This window comes from Mizuhopecten yessoensis, unplaced genomic scaffold (genome assembly GCF_002113885.1).
Source record: "Mizuhopecten yessoensis strain PY_sf001 unplaced genomic scaffold, ASM211388v2 scaffold2369, whole genome shotgun sequence".
Lineage (NCBI taxonomy): Eukaryota > Metazoa > Mollusca > Bivalvia > Pectinida > Pectinidae > Mizuhopecten > Mizuhopecten yessoensis.
Window position 1 is genome coordinate 1,222,825 of NW_018404512.1, and position 16,221 is coordinate 1,239,045.

Genomic DNA, 16,221 nt, shown 5'->3' on the forward strand with positions numbered 1-16,221 from the left:
CACTGCTTGTGTACATGTGTAATGGAGTATGGAGAGTGACTGTCTGTGTATGTGTGTAAGGGAATATGGCGAGTGAATGTATACAGGTGTAAGGGAATATAGGGAATGACTGTGTAGAGGTGTAAGGGAGTACGGAGAGTGGATGTGTGTGTAAGGTGTGAGGAAGTATGGAGAGTCGGTGCGTGTGTACATGTTTAAGGGAGTATGGAGAGTGACCTTTTGTACAGGTGTAAGGGAGTATGGAGAGTGACTGTGTGTGTACAGGTGTTAGGGAGTATGGAGAATATATGTGTGGGTACAGGTGTATGGGAGTATGGATAAAATATGTGTGTGTACAGGTGTAAGGGAGTATGGAGATTGTATGTCTGTGTACCGTAGTAAGAATACATTGAATGAATCTCTTTGTCTGAGATTAAATAAATGTTTTGTTACTCACTTCCCCTTCTGTTTCAACAGTAGTGTAAACGAATATGGATTTCCAAATTATCGGCCCCTTGCATCACCGATGAATCCTTGAAGGACGAAATAGACTAATGTCTAACACGTCTTTATATCTTATTGTTGTGTGGATTATTGCGGAGTTGTGGACACCAATGAGTATGTGCTTTCATCTCAATAGAGAGATGTATGTACTCGGTTTTATGTCTCTGACCAGGCAACCAACAAGGCAACCATACCAAGATATTGTCAACCGGGGATACAGTTTTAAAGAAAATAATGACTGTCAAAGGATTGTAAAATCCTAACTATGTCAGAATAAATCTATGAATATATGTTAATATAAAAAGATAATTTCAAGAGATATGTTACTGTCTCCATGTAATATAGACAAAACGACAATCATACCAGATACATGTTATTGTCTCCTAGTTTTCAGATAGAAAACAATTATACCAGAGATGTGTTATTGTCTTACAATAATACAGACAAAAATGTAATTGTTATAAAGATATGTTATTTTCTGTAATACAGACAAAACGACAAGTATACCAGTGTGACAGACAAAGAGACATTTGTACCAGAGATATGGTATGCTACTACCTGCATTTCTTTTTTCTATAGTACAAAGTCATCTGTATAAAATAAATATTAATGTCCGTACTGTCACGTAGAGAAAAAGGCAAATGTCTCATATTTATATTAGCACACAACAGAAGACAATAACGATATATTTATGCTTATATTTGTGTTTATTCAGGCATACATGTACACAATATAATACCAACAACACACTGAACACGAACAAACACCGTTCTACGATACAATTACCCCGAGGGTCATTTGTCCCAGAAGAAACGGGGGACAGATTTCTGTTTTACCTATCCTCTAACAAAATATCATGGAAAAAGTGTATTCACATTGTGTTCAGTTTTTCACATTATTGGCTAAAAACTAATAATGTGAAAGCTGAACACAAAAGTCTTTAGTCCAGTCATCTTACTCAAAGATTTGCCCAAACATCACATATCTTTATTTTCTTTTATAACTTTTATAGATATCTTGATTATGTACGGAAGAAAAGTCAACCAAAATCAGCCTTGGGAAAAATGTGTTTTTTTATCTTTTTTTCTTTCTTTTTTTCCATAATGACTAACCATCATTGAATTGTGATTTCTAAATGAATCTCTATGGAAAATTTTGTATTTGAAGTTAAGAAGATAGCAATACAAACTTAGGTATTATTTACGTTATGTGAAGCATTTAGTATTATACGCTGTAGGGTGGAACTAAAACAATACTAACTAAACTATAATGTATCTATGTGTGATGAAGAGTATGGCGAGTGGAAACTGTAGCGATACAAACTAAAGTATAATGTATGTATATCTCATGTGTAACATATATTATGGTATGTTAAAACTATATAAAATGCAAACTAAAGTATATTATTCCTCTCGTGTAACACTGATTATATTAGGTATAAGTTAACACTAAATCAATACAATGTTCAAATTGTCCAGCAGGCGCTAAATTGGAGATATGTAAAAGTACAAATTGAAGGATTTGCCCATTTCTGCAGTTTGCATTCTTAAAATGAATAAGTCTAAAACCATTTCATTTTCTTTTCTATGCATTCACAACTTCCTGGAAAATTCATTTGTTGGATACCTTGGCAATTTATATGTCTAACTCAATGCTAAAAAACCCATCTCATGCCATTTTGGAGTGATTCCAAGATTTGAACAACGAACTATTTTTTGTTCATAGGTTTTATCCAATTTCTAAATGAAATAGAAAAAACACGCTGTCGTAAAGTAACCGTTTTTGCACAACGAAATAGAAATTAGACAGTCGTATTTTTTTTCTTTTTCATTATACTGAAAATTCCATATCACACCATTCTTCCTTTGGAGGGAAGAAAAATTACGTTTGTGTTAATAAATATTAATGGGAATTGTTTGACCTTAATTCCCCTATTGTGATTTGTCATGCAATGGAAGTTATTTGTACCAAAATATTATAAATACAAATATTGTCGTTGAAAATCATGGGCTTGCATATATTCATATTTAAATGTTCGGTTTAAATTGCACGATACAAGACCTTGGCAATCTTGATTTTGTCTCTGAACAAAATGAGAATTTCTACTATACATTGCACACTTGGAAGGTCACTCAACGCGATTTTAACCAAACCGCAAGTTGTATAAATTGGTATATGGTTCAAATTGGACTTGAATGATACTTAGCCATGCTGGCCAACTTTAAAGGTTGGTCAATTTGCACTTTGCGAAGGCAACATTTGTCCTGTATGAAAAACAACAACAAAATATTGAATTGTCACCAAAACTATGATTCGAACTCAAAATCAATGAAACAATAAAGAAAGATTAACATAAAGACCATTGGAAGCACTACCCGGGGAACAGGTGTTCCAGAAGGGTAAGCGTTTTCAGCCTCATCGACGACACCCGCCAGGTAATCTAGGTCAATTCCAAAAAATGTCACGTCCTCACATCGAGAACCCGGGCAGTGACAACAATCGAACATTATAAAAATGAGGATACTCAGATCAAGCTATTGAATACATAATCAACTGTGACATGTAAAACCCGTACGTAGAATCAAGGATGTTACTGTAACGTCGATGTATCAGAATATGAAATCGAAGGGTTTGACTAGGTTACCATTCCTGATAAGATCATCTATGAATTCAGCCTTTTTGAAAATAATGAACTAGAAGAGGGCACATTTTGTTCCCATACAAATGCCTAAAGTCTTCTAGAACATCGTGCCTCGGAACCCAACAATGATATTGTCAAGCTGAGACTAAATCGATCTCACAATTTTATTCTCAGTATATTTTATTTTGGCCATTGTTGTTCTTTTCGCAAATTGTGCTCTGAAAATATTTTCAACCATATATTTATATCAGCGCCCAGTTTGGTATGAGTTAAATACAAAAACATACTTTGATAAATTACCTATCAAAAATATTTCTCTTGGCCTTAATAATCAAGGCCAATATCTTCAACTTGTGAATGCAGTTATTCCGGTTGAAACTTTGACAAAGCTAAATTATGCTTTAAATTGTTTTGCTTTTGATTGAATCTGATATGCGTTAATCTGGAGGTAAATATTGCGCTTAAAAGTCGGTCACATGAATGATTTTCATGATCTCATGCAACTGAAAGAGGATTAAAAAAACTGTATTCCCTAAGTTGATTTTGATAGTCCATTTTCTGTAATGACATCGGTTGAAGAAAATGCAAAGTTTTATTGTCGTCATCACGATCACATTTGGAAATACGATTTTTTCTTTCCGTGATGGGAACGTCGATGTTTTTAACATCCTAATTTTTTGGCACTTCCCTGTTCTCGCTATGTGGACGGGATTTTACTTGGATTTGATCTGAACTTACATGGCGGGTTCTGTCGATGACCATTTTGGAATACCTGGCCTTCTTCTCCATGTACATTTCAAGGGTTTTATGGAAATCTTCTTATTGATTTAGTAGATATTAACCAAATTAAAATAAACGTATCATACATTTTGTTGTAATGATTTTGCTGTTTAACAGTAGAATGACTATTCTGCAACCGTCAAACCGAAGAAAACCCGTTTCCCTGTCTGATAGGCAAGGCTTACTTTTCATATGTTAGTGTTAGGTTATTCTACAGTAATCACATCGCTAGAGGACTTCCCATAAACTGACGCCCATGATGGTCATGCAAGGTCGTGGTTTGATAATCATACTTATTTACACACTTAAGGGAGTAAAGTCTTCACGGTCTAGGATGTCGTGAATCAAGTAACACAGTTACACTAAGTTTTCGAGAAAACTCCTGTTTACCCGACTGGACTCAGACTTCTTTCAGGGCTTCCTGCTGACAACTCATTGGTCGACGGCAACGTTGAGTTTGTATGAGGAGGTAAAGTGTTCGGCTGTTGTGGGGCTGCCGGAAACTTCTCTTTGACAAAGACATTCCTCTCCATATTTTCCATGCTCGGGTCCTCCATACCTCCCGTCTCAGTCCAAGCCTTTGGGGTTGGGGCCGAACACCCTGGTCCGTCGAGAGGGCGTTTCTCGTATTCTGATAGAGCGGGATTGTTTACTCCATTATCAGCCTCCTGACACCCAGGTTGCCCCTCCTCTCCAAGTGGGTTGATCCGGAGCTTGTTTCCGTCTTGACATTTGAAACGGTAGATGAAATATGCACTGAGAAAAGCGCCACCGACAACCAGGACGACAACGATTCCAATAGCGATGAAAAGGCCACTAGCTGCAGCCAAAGATGTTTCTGTTAACAAAAAAGTCAAGGACGGCGTAAACAAAATGCACGTTTGTCTTGTGTCGCACTGACATTGTAGTATTTCAATGTCATTCTTCTTTATTTCCATTTTAATTTTATTGTAGTTTTGAACGACTACGGAATTCAAAAGAACGTTCTTAATGTGGCATTTCTGCTAAAGATATCACACTTACGTTTGCCTTTGGCATTTATTGTTTAAAACAACATAACACATTTGACATTTGACAATCTGTTTAAGAATATATTCTCTTACCGTCCATGGCTGCGCTGTTGTAGAATTTGATGCGAAAACCCCGGGCCACCACTGTAGAGTCGGTGTAGAACTTGATCAGTAGAGACGTCCCCGAGCTGTTCATAGCAGGCACCGAAGTTATGCAGCACGAAGAGTAAAGCTGAGTGGCGTTCTCGTAGGCACCTTATAACCCATAACGACATTATCGATCAGGCGAAGACTAAGCAAAGGCATTGATCAGAATCTCGTTAAATGACACACCTTTTGCATATTACAAAATGATCTAGGATGTTTTATTATTATGTTTAATTGAAACGGCTCTAAGGATCTAAACCTTTATTGTAATTTATATTGTTTTGTGTCACCATCCTAAAAACAACTGTACATATACAACCCGGTAAGAGTTCTGGATAATACACCATTTCATTTAAACTAGTTTTATTGTTCAATAACAAGTCTTACGCAATCACACTGAGATCATTTCATACTACACACCGTCGTATATGGTGAGGGTATCCAGTTGACATACGGGTACTTTGGCGTTGATGTATTCCAGTTGACAATCAACCACCTCGACTTTCACTACCTCGTTGACCTCATTCGACTCCAGTAACCACGTGTAAGTCACGTTACTGTGGAGAGTCAATCATATCATAATATTTCTATTCTCAACCAAAATCAATATTTTAAGATTTCGATATCTTGAAAAAAACATTAAAAGATTTTTATATCTTGACAAACACCAATAAGATAAGATTTCTAAACCTTTGCCAACACTGTTTAAAGATGTTTTGTCTTTTAAAAAAACCACTTATATCACAACCTTTGAATATATTAAGCAGAAGTGTGTTTTGTTATAGAGTATAACTATATAGTAAATACAAACTACTTTTACATTATGAAAACTTGACATCCATGTCTGTTTTAACCTTAATAAAAATGAACTGACAGAATTGTACTGAAATAAAACAAAAACGGAAGTGGAACTAGTGTTACCGGAAATCTGTTTTTCATGTACTTTACGTACTTTGAGTACATGGTCGGGTAACCCTCTGACATGAAGTAGGCTGCAGTGCTGGTAGCAACCAATGTCGTGTTCTGGCCCTGAACTGTAATAACAGAGACTTTGGATAACATTTCCACAAGTGACGCACTGATCGTTACATCGTGTTGTAACATTATATCACCAACCAAATTTGAACATCTTTCACAGAACTGGTACTTTATTACACCAGAACTTCATATTATTATATTATAGTAACATAACCATGCTCTAAGAAAAAGTGCTACAATATGAGTTAGTGAGAAGTTGATGAAACAATATATTTTTAATATTTGTATCCAATCCCAAACCAATAACTTCCAAAAATCAACACAATATTGAGGACGACATTGAGTAAAACAATAATAAGACATAGGATTTAGGACAAATTTTACTCTTAAAACTACGATGGGCCACAACAACCGTCAATGGCTACTGCTTTAGTAATAAAGTCATCCGTTTGCCGAAGTGGCTGATATCGGAATAGTATGCGAATGAATGACAAAACAACTGCTTGAATAAAGCTGATGGCAGAGAAGTAAATCAACATTTCATCCTGATAAGTGCTGTTCACTAACGCAGTTGCCTCGACAGCAGCTGTGTGTCATCGTTTCAAGGACGGCTGACTTTCTGTGAACCATCATGTAAAACTATGTTTATACTTCTAGTTAGTGGGGAGGGTAAGGGCAGGTGACACTCTGTATACCTGTGGTAGGCTCCTTCACCAAAGTCAACACGACCAACAACGCAGCATTGCAATAACACCTGGAACGACAGCATCACAGAAATCGTAGATACCATCACGGATAATGCCAATTAACATCAACAATTAATAAAGAAGGGAAAGTCACATAGCAAAATTTTTCATAGTTAGAAATCAAAGGAAAAGGTAAGTTCGTAATATCTAAATGATTGTAATTTAAATTAAAGTGAGGCTGAGAAAACATCGTCAACGTGTGAAGGTGTACATTTGGTGTCATAACATCGAGAGTGAGTAAAGATCGGTAAGTCAAAATAAATCAAACGTTTAGTGTCATAACATCGACACCGAGTAAAGATCGGTCAAAAGTCAAAATTAACTAAAGGTTTGGTGTCATAATATCGACAATGAGTAAAGATCGGTAAGTCAAAATAAATCAAATGTTTAGTGTCATAACATCGACACCGAGTAAAGATCGGTAATTCAAAAATTAACTAAAAGTTTAGTGTCATAACATCGACAAGAGGTAAAGATTGGTAATTCAAAATCAATACAAAATTTAGTGTCAAAACATCGACAAGAGGTAAAGGTTGGTAAGTCCAATCAATTAAAAGTTTGGTGTCATAACATCGATAGTGAGTAAATATTGGTAAGTCAAAATTAACTTAAAGGTTAGTGTCATAACATCGACAAGACGTAAATATTGGTAAGTCCAATTAATTAAAAGCTTGGTGTCATAACATCGATAGTGAGTAAATATTGGTAAGTCAAAATTAACTAAAAGTTTAGTGTCGTAACATAGACAGTGAGTAAAGATTGGTAAGTCAAAATTAACTAAAAGTTTAGTGTCGTAACATCGACCAGAGGTAAAGATTGGTAAGTCACAATTGATTAAAAGCTTGGTGTCATAACATCGACATCGAGTAAATATTGGTAAGTCAAAATCAACTAAAGGTTTGGTGTCATAACATCGACACTGAGTAAAGATCGGTAAGTCAAAATCAACTAAAAGTTTGGTGTCATAACATCGAGACTGGGTAAAGATTAGTAAGTCAAAATCAATTTAAACCTGTTGGTCACAGTTTATTATCTTTCAATTTTCAGTTTGACAGTGACATTGTCATAACTTGATGTTCACATCCAAAGTTTAAAGGGACCCGACAGACTTGGATAATGCCAGGATAAAACCTACCGTTATACATATAGGTTCAAATTCAAAGAGTGTTATTAATGATAGTTTCAGCAGGAAGAACATAATTAACCTAGATCATTGAAACCTGCCTTGGTGTAAAAGATTGATTATCAAATCCTATTTTGTTGTTGAATAGCAATCAAAAGGATTGGACACAAGTCTTTATAGCTTATTAGGCGTTTGCTCAATGATACTATAAGCAAACAATTTAGATAACCCGTGATGACTAAAAGCTTAACGAAACAGCAAAGAGAAAGGAACGAGCGTGAAGGAAGAGATGGATTGCGATTGGAATATCACGGTTGCCATAGTCTTCTACTAATTAGTTCCAAACCCTTTTGTTGTTTTTGTGAATGTCTGTACATAATAGGGCAATGACCTTTGCTTGAAATGGAAGATCAACATATCCGCATATGAGAGTATCATGACTGGGGACTGGCTGAAAACCAATGTTCATAAATTTATATAAGCCTGTTTAGGACCTTGGAGATTTCATCACTACATCTCTGTTTATTTGATGCTAAATGGACCGATAGATCGTATTGACATTGAAACGTGTATGTAAAAGTGTAAGTACGAACTACCCTCTAGCCCAATAGGATGGCATTCGAATAAAACAGTAAGGACCAGCGAGAGAATAAGATGACTTTAAAATGTAACAGTTAGAGCCAGAGAGAGGAAGCGGTTCCTTGGTAGAAGTAAGGTTTGGTTCGATATCAAGTGGTCGTGATGGGGCGAGATCTACTGCCGTCTTCGTGGGATTCAACCGCATACACAACTAATCAGATCAAAACGGTAAGGATACAACATTGTTGTTTAGTTTCGGCTCTAAAACGTCCACAGAAGACAATTCATTGCAAAGACCTTTGATAATAATTCGTAGGATCAACAAGATAATCGCTGAGAAGTAAGAATGAAAAAGGACCGATAACAGATCCTAGCGGTCGTCTGTAGATATATATTTAAGAAATAAAAGTTATTCCTATACATAGCAGATTGTTGACATAACTAAAGAACAAGGATAGTAGGTTATGGTCAATACTATAATGATGCGTAACCTCCCTTTATGTCAATTATCAAATATCCTGGAAAGGTCGCAACATTTAACACATGAACAATGCTATGATTAATATCAATGCGCTTGTTAACTCCTGGCAAGATGAAGATTCTTTTATTTAAGAAAAAACACCTTATTGAAAAAAGGAATAAGTCATTAAGTTAAAGAAGCAACTTTCACATTTCTAAATATCAAGGTAAAACGGTTGCTTTCTTTTATTCAACTCACGAAAGGATTGTGATCTTGTCGCAGCTTTAAGCACATTGTGACTGATTTTATCTGGCCCTACTTCCTTTCCAATATCAAAAACTGACATAATACCGCACACTACTTCAATAAGTCATCCCTTTTATTACATTTTTACCAGTGCAATATCGGATTCTATCAACCTGAAAAAACTGATATCTTTCACACTGTGACAAATATAAAAAAAAAATCACAGTGAGAAAATAGCACTTGTCTGTATTGACCAATCATAACGGTATCTTCTATTCGCTGCATTCAAACGTAACGAATTTTTGTTCAGATTCAAATGAAGCGACGGTAGAATAAGTGGTTGTTATGGTAAATGTTTGGTACACACACTTCGGTATTTACATAAACATACAATTAATAACGTTTTATAAGCAATCATACCAGAAAATAGCAGAAAACATCGGAATCGCGTTGAGTATCCCATTCAAAATGGCGGGCAGCCTTGTTGTCAAACGTGACGTCATTAGATGATGGTGCTAATTATTACGCTTCTAATTCCCGACCTTTTTTAATGCATTACATTTTTCATGTTTTATGTTCTAAAAATGTAATAAATAGAAAATTTAATAGTGTCTTCAGTAATAACAAATATATTTCACACGTGTTGCAAATATTTTGATATTTATCACTCGTGCTGCGCACTCGTGAAAAATAATAAAATATTAGCCACACTCTTGAAATATATTTGTTATTACTGAAGACACCATTAAACATCCTCTATGTATTAGTAATTCAGGTTAACTTGCATCAGAATAATTATAAAAGAGATGATAGAAAAAATCACTTCCTCTTTTTCTTGGTCACTGCATGAAACTTACGGAATTCCAGTTTCAACATAATAAAGAAGAGGAAGTATAATTTTCGATAAAACATACATCTTTGAAGTATTCTCCAATAGAAACTGGTGCTCACCGTAATTTGACTCATTGCCTCATTTTCGTTCATGTTGTCAATTGTATTCCTATTGTTCTGAAAGCTGTTTCAACCGGTTAGATTCTCTGTATTGAGAATATCGCGAGATCGACAATACTTATGTAGACTTGAGTCAAACACAGAAGGACGAACAGTTCGGAACCAGACTTTTACTTAAATTCCTAACAGATATATTCAGTAGATACAAGGTAAACCTCGCACTTTCTGATAGCTATTCGTGTGTCACAGAAAAGTATAAGATCACCCCCTCCATGAACATTTCCATCATTACGGAAAACCAGTAAAAAAAAATGGTGGTTCACTTGTCACTTTATTATAAGTTCTTAATATTATCCTGCATTATGCATGTGTTGAATCGCTAACCAAAGCATACGCTAGACACTGCCAGGATCATATACAAAAGCAAAACGTAAATATCTAAGACTCTAACTATGGAAAAGTTGATACGTAACAGAATGTAGGTACCTGTACATGTAGGCTTTATAAGATAATCAAATATACATGTAGTGTCACATCGATATACATTAGGTACACTGTATATTGCATGCAGAGGTTTTGTACTTACCTCCGGTCCAATTTTACAGCTGACATTTTCAATCCGAATACAGAAAATGCACCGGCCATCTTTTCAATGTATACGAATTAATCTTCTCTTATTTATTATTAATTACAATTTTAGATAACTTTAGCCATGTTTGACCAACGTCGACATTTTCCACGTCCGTGTACCGACAGCTACAGTGTATCTCTAACGCTAGTGGAAACTTGACCCCTTCACCATATCGAAATCTTAACGGACCGGTCAAATTAATTGGTTCATGAGGTAAATAGGGTTGTAATAGGTGTGTGCGGAGCCTGGATACAGGCTGTGTTTATGTATCGACGTGACGGGGTGTGTACGGCAGGTAGGGCATGTATGTAACGCCTATTGTCACGGCCGTGATAAATGTGTGTAATACACGTGGTACGATACACTCCAATATCAAAGGGCTATATTAGTAGGGGACGTCGAACAAGTTCATAGGTTTTTTATCCGTTGTCAAATGATATAAAAGTAAAGCTGCATTGGTACCTATATATATCGCACCTTATTCAAACGTCCACCAACATGCCGCTCTCCAGTGTTCTGTCCGTTATTGACGCAGTATCTGTGTTTAATACGACTGGCAGCCATTCAGTGGTAACAACCAGACGGACCGATACCTACTACGTAGGCTTATAAGGTATAATATACAGTAGCCTTATCAGTCAACAGTCAAAACTATTTTCCTAAGGAGTTGGCACCCACCAGAGGAACTGCTTCCTGAAGGCTGCCTCAGACCTCGGGAAGTAGGTCGATCTTCTGCTTGGTTCCAATTCAAAGGGAAAACAGTTTTGGAATGATTACTGATGAGGAATGAAACAACTGGTCCTTTTACTTAACAAAAATAACCAATGAGAAACAAACAGTTAATATCAAATAAAAGAAAAGAACTCTTGCTCTCTACTTAATGCAGTACTTTCCTCTCCTGACAAGTTTCATACGTTCCTTCTTGTTTAACAAATATTAACCATTTAATATGATATATGAACCTGAAAAAGTATTATTGACGTATACTCCGTCTCGGGTAATATCACTCTCTTAGGTACATACAACCGCATATTCACCTCAACTAAATCACTATTAGATTTACTTTATACAGTTTATATTACATATCCTACACAGTGTAAAGTATATCGATTTGTCAGTCAAATGTAAGAACACAACGCTTTTGCTATAAAACCCGCTAACGCAGGAAAACAGGCTTCTATTCCGAGCTCAGGTAAACTTAAACACAGAAAAAAAATTCTATATTTATTTTTCATCAAAAAAATCTTTTGAGATATTAACAAATCGTTTTATTAAGGTTCGATGAGAGGCTGCATGACAATGCCCTCTAGTGGCGTGTCTATCAGGTCGCAGGTTTCGTACAAATAAATCGGTTCCATGAAGAAGATGGTCTTCACCTGATTCTGGTAGCGGTCACCTCCTGATGAGAGAATGGATAGAATGTAAGGTATATACCTGTTGTTGTATGCATCCACCTTTAGCTGCGAATTACATCCTATTCGGACCAGATTAGTTTACCGACCGATACTTATAATCATTGAGAAGATGATTTGTAAAATGGGTTCGAAATTATGTCCGATAACAACAAAAAATGGGTTCGAAATTATATCCGATAACAACAAAAAATGGGTTCGAAATTATATCCGATAACAACAAAAAATGGGTTCGAAATTATATCCGATAACAACAAAAAATGGGTTCGAAATTATATCCGATAACAACAAAAAATGGGTTCGAAATTATATCCGATAACAACAAAAAATGGGTTCGAAATTATATCCGATAACAACAAAAAATGGGTTCGAAATTATATCCGATAACAACAAAAAATGGGTTCGAAATTATATCCGATAACAACAAAAAATGGGTTCGAAATTATATCCGATAACAACAAAAAATGGGTTCGAAATTATATCCGATAACAACAAAAAATGGGTTCGAAATTATGTCCGATAAAAACAAAAAATGGGTTCGAAATTATATCCGATAACAACAAAAAATGAGTTCGAAATTATATCCGATAACAACAAAAAATGGGTTCGAAATTATGTCCGATAACAACAAAAAATGGGTTCGAAATTATATCGATAACAACAAAAAATGGGTTCGAAATTATATCCGATAACAACAAAAAATGGGTTCGAAATTATGTCCGATAACAATTTTCCGTGATTGTAGTACGCGTCTTACCATTGGCTAGTTGGGAGAGAAGTTTCCCGCCATTCAAGGGATTCAGAACCAGACACATCACACCATCGTGATCCGAATCGAGGTTCGTCCTGTCAGGTAAGAAAATGGAAAAGATGTGAAAATATTTCATCAACAAATAGATTCCTGGGAAATTCTTGCACCAATAAATTAAACAGGTAACACGACCCATACATAGGGTGTAGGCGAACCCGATATTTCATATAAGATCAAGTTCAAAACAAAGTCGGAATTCCGGTATACAAACGAAATACGCCGTTATCTTGAAAAAGAATGGAAAATATTCCCCTAAACAATACTTACCAATTTAACATTGTGTTGTGTCTAGGTAATCATAACAGAGTATGCATAGCTGTATACGCTATCCATACGTACCTAACGAATTTATAATAAAGCAATACAAAGAAGCATACGGAACTGATCAAGAAAAGAAAACTCGGGTTTCAACAACCGCCTGTCGTTGCATCAACGCACAGCTGTATACCCGTCGAGTTATATCCTCGGTGTCTTTCTATATATATCAAATGTACGATTGATTCTATTTCCACATTTGCTATGGGAACATATGTCCTACAGTGTATCTTAGTATTGAATACAATATGTCTTACCCGCCTATTAACGCTGTGTATATCGATGTACAACCCTATGAGCCCCCCCCACCCCCCCCCANGTACATTGTGACGGTCGGTGTCGTGTCTTTCGCAGTTTGTAGTGAAACTGGTTCCGTCATTTAACGCTATTGTCGCGCTTTTGTTCGTGAACGAGACTTGGGACAAAGGGCCATGTGCGTACGTCCAAGTCTTCTGAAGTTCTGCAGGGAACATACATCCGGGTCCTAATAATCAAATAACATAAACATAAATTATGACAGACATTCATAACATAATACAATTATTAAAAATTCAATACCGAACAGTCCCTGACACGGACCGAGGCCTAGTAAGCCCGTGAAGCAGACCCTAGCTTAGTAAGTCCGTGAAACCGACCCTAGCTTAGTACGCTGCACAGCAGGGTGACCGAAAATGTAGACTGTTAAATCTATCTAGGATAAATAAACTACAAAGCTGGAGGACCGAACAGTTAGTCCCTGACACAGACCACGACTTAATAAGCTACACAGATTAGGGGACCGAACAGTAAGTCCCCGACACGGACTACGACTTAATAAGCTTCACAGCCTAGGGGACCGAACAGTTAGTCCCCGACACAGACCACGACTTAGTAAGCTTCACAGCTTAGGGGATCGAACAGTTAGTCCCCGACACAGACCACGACTTAGTTAGCTTCACAACTTAGGGGACGAACAGTTAGTCCCCGACACAGACCACGACTTAGTAAGCTTCACAGCTTAGGTACCGAACAGTTAGTCCCCGACACAGACCACGACTTAGTAAGCTTCACAGCTTAGGGGATCGAACAGTTAGTCCCCGACACAGACCACGACTTAGTTAGCTTCACAACTTAGGGGACGAACAGTTAGTCCCCGACACAGACCACGACTTAGTAAGCTTCACAGCTTAGGGGATCGAACAGTTAGTCCCCGACACAGTCCATGACTTAGTAAGCTTCACAGCTTAGGGGACCGAACATTTAGTCCCTGACAAAGTCCACGACTTAGTAAGCTTCACAGCTTAGGGGATCGAACAGTTAGTCCCCGACACAGTCCATGACTTAGTAAGCTTCACAGCTTAGGGGACCGAACATTTAGTCCCTGACAAAGTCCACGACTTAGTAAGCTTCACAGCTTAGGGGATCGAACAGTTAGTCCCTGACACAGTCAATGACTTAGTAAGCTTCACAGCTTAGGGGACCGAACATTTAGTCCCTGACAAAGTCCACGACTTAGTAAGCTTCACAGCTTAGGGGATCGAACAGTTAGTCCCTGACACAGTCAATGACTTAGTAAGCTTCACAGCTTAGGGGACCGAACATTTAGTCCCTGACAAAGTCCACGACTTAGTAAGCTTCACAGCTTAGGGGATCGAACAGTTAGTCCCCGACACAGTCCATGACTTAGTAAGCTTCACAGCTTAGGGGACCGAACATTTAGTCCCTGACAAAGTCCACGACTTAGTAAGCTTCACAGCTTAGGGGATCGAACAGTTAGTCCCTGACACAGTCAATGACTTAGTAAGCTTCACAGCTTAGGGGACCGAACATTTAGTCCCTGACACAGTCCACGACTTAGTAAGCTTCACAGCTTAGGGGATCGAACAGTTAGTCCCCGACACAGTCCATGACTTAGTAAGCTTCACAGCTTAGGGGACCGAACAGTTAGTCCCTGACACAGTCCACGACTTAGTGAGCTTCACAGCTTAGGGGACCAAACAGTTAGTCCCCGACACAGACCACGATTTAGTAAGCTTCACAGCTTAGAGGACCGAACAGTTAGTCCCCGACACAGACCACGACTTAGTAAGCTTCACAGCTTAGGGGATCGAACAGTTAGTCCCCGACACAGTCCATGACTTAGTAAGCTTCACAGCTTAGGGGACCGAACATTTAGTCCCTGACAAAGTCCACGACTTAGTAAGCTTCACAGCTTAGGGGATCGAACAGTTAGTCCCTGACACAGTCAATGACTTAGTAAGCTTCACAGCTTAGAGGACCAAACAGTTAGTCCCCGACACAGACCACGACTTAGTAAGCTTCACAGCTTAGGGGACAGTACTGTTAGTCCCTGACACAGTTCATGACTTAGTGAGCTTCACAGCTTAGGGGACCGAACAGTTAGTCCCTGACACAGTCCATGACTTAGTGAGCTTCACAGCTTAGGGGACCAAACAGTTAGTCCCCGACACAGACCACGATTTAGTAAGCTTCACAGCTTAGAGGACCGAACAGTTAGTCCCCGACACAGACCACGACTTAGTAAGCTTCACAGCTTAGGGGATCGAACAGTTAGTCCCCGACACAGTCCATGACTTAGTAAGCTTCACAGCTTAGGGGACCGAACATTTAGTCCCTGACAAAGTCCACGACTTAGTAAGCTTCACAGCTTAGGGGATCGAACAGTTAGTCCCCGACACAGTCAATGACTTAGTAAGCTTCACAGCTTAGGGGACCGAACATTTAGTCCCTGACAAAGTCCACGACTTAGTAAGCTTCACAGCTTAGGGGATCGAACAGTTAGTCCCCGACACAGTCAATGACTTAGTAAGCTTCACAGCTTAGGGGACCGAACATTTAGTCCCTGACAAAGTCCACGACTTAGTAAGCTTCACAGCTTAGGGGACCGAACAGTTAGTCCCTGACACAG

General features: G+C 37.7%; 2 protein-coding genes and 1 long non-coding RNA gene across 3 annotated transcripts in view; all 3 read right to left on the reverse strand.

Moving 5' to 3' along the window:
* Positions 1-1,178: 1,178 nt before the first annotated feature.
* Positions 1,179-11,114, reverse strand: LOC110445798. The gene is made up of 6 exons (XM_021490591.1): positions 10,731-11,114; positions 6,735-6,793; positions 6,014-6,095; positions 5,482-5,618; positions 5,008-5,169; positions 1,179-4,742 (listed from the first exon to the last, which is right to left on the reverse strand). The coding sequence occupies exons 1-6, from the start codon at positions 10,787-10,789 to the stop codon at positions 4,291-4,293; spliced, it is 951 nt and encodes a 316-aa protein (XP_021346266.1). The 5' UTR covers positions 10,790-11,114; the 3' UTR covers positions 1,179-4,290.
* A 910-nt stretch (positions 11,115-12,024) lies between these two features.
* LOC110445770 lies at positions 12,025-13,037 on the reverse strand. Its single transcript, XR_002462395.1, has 2 exons — positions 12,945-13,037; positions 12,025-12,174 (listed from the first exon to the last, which is right to left on the reverse strand). It is a non-coding gene; the product is annotated as an uncharacterized LOC110445770 (long non-coding RNA).
* Positions 13,038-13,220: 183 nt separating this feature from the next.
* LOC110445805 overlaps positions 13,221-16,221 on the reverse strand; it is an 11,719-nt gene continuing 8,718 nt past the window's right edge. The window contains exons 6-7 of the mRNA XM_021490599.1: positions 13,623-13,797; positions 13,221-13,224 (exon numbers count right to left, since the gene is read on the reverse strand). Coding sequence (XP_021346274.1) covers positions 13,221-13,224; positions 13,623-13,797 — 179 coding nt within the window. The remainder of the gene's footprint in view (positions 13,225-13,622; positions 13,798-16,221) is intronic.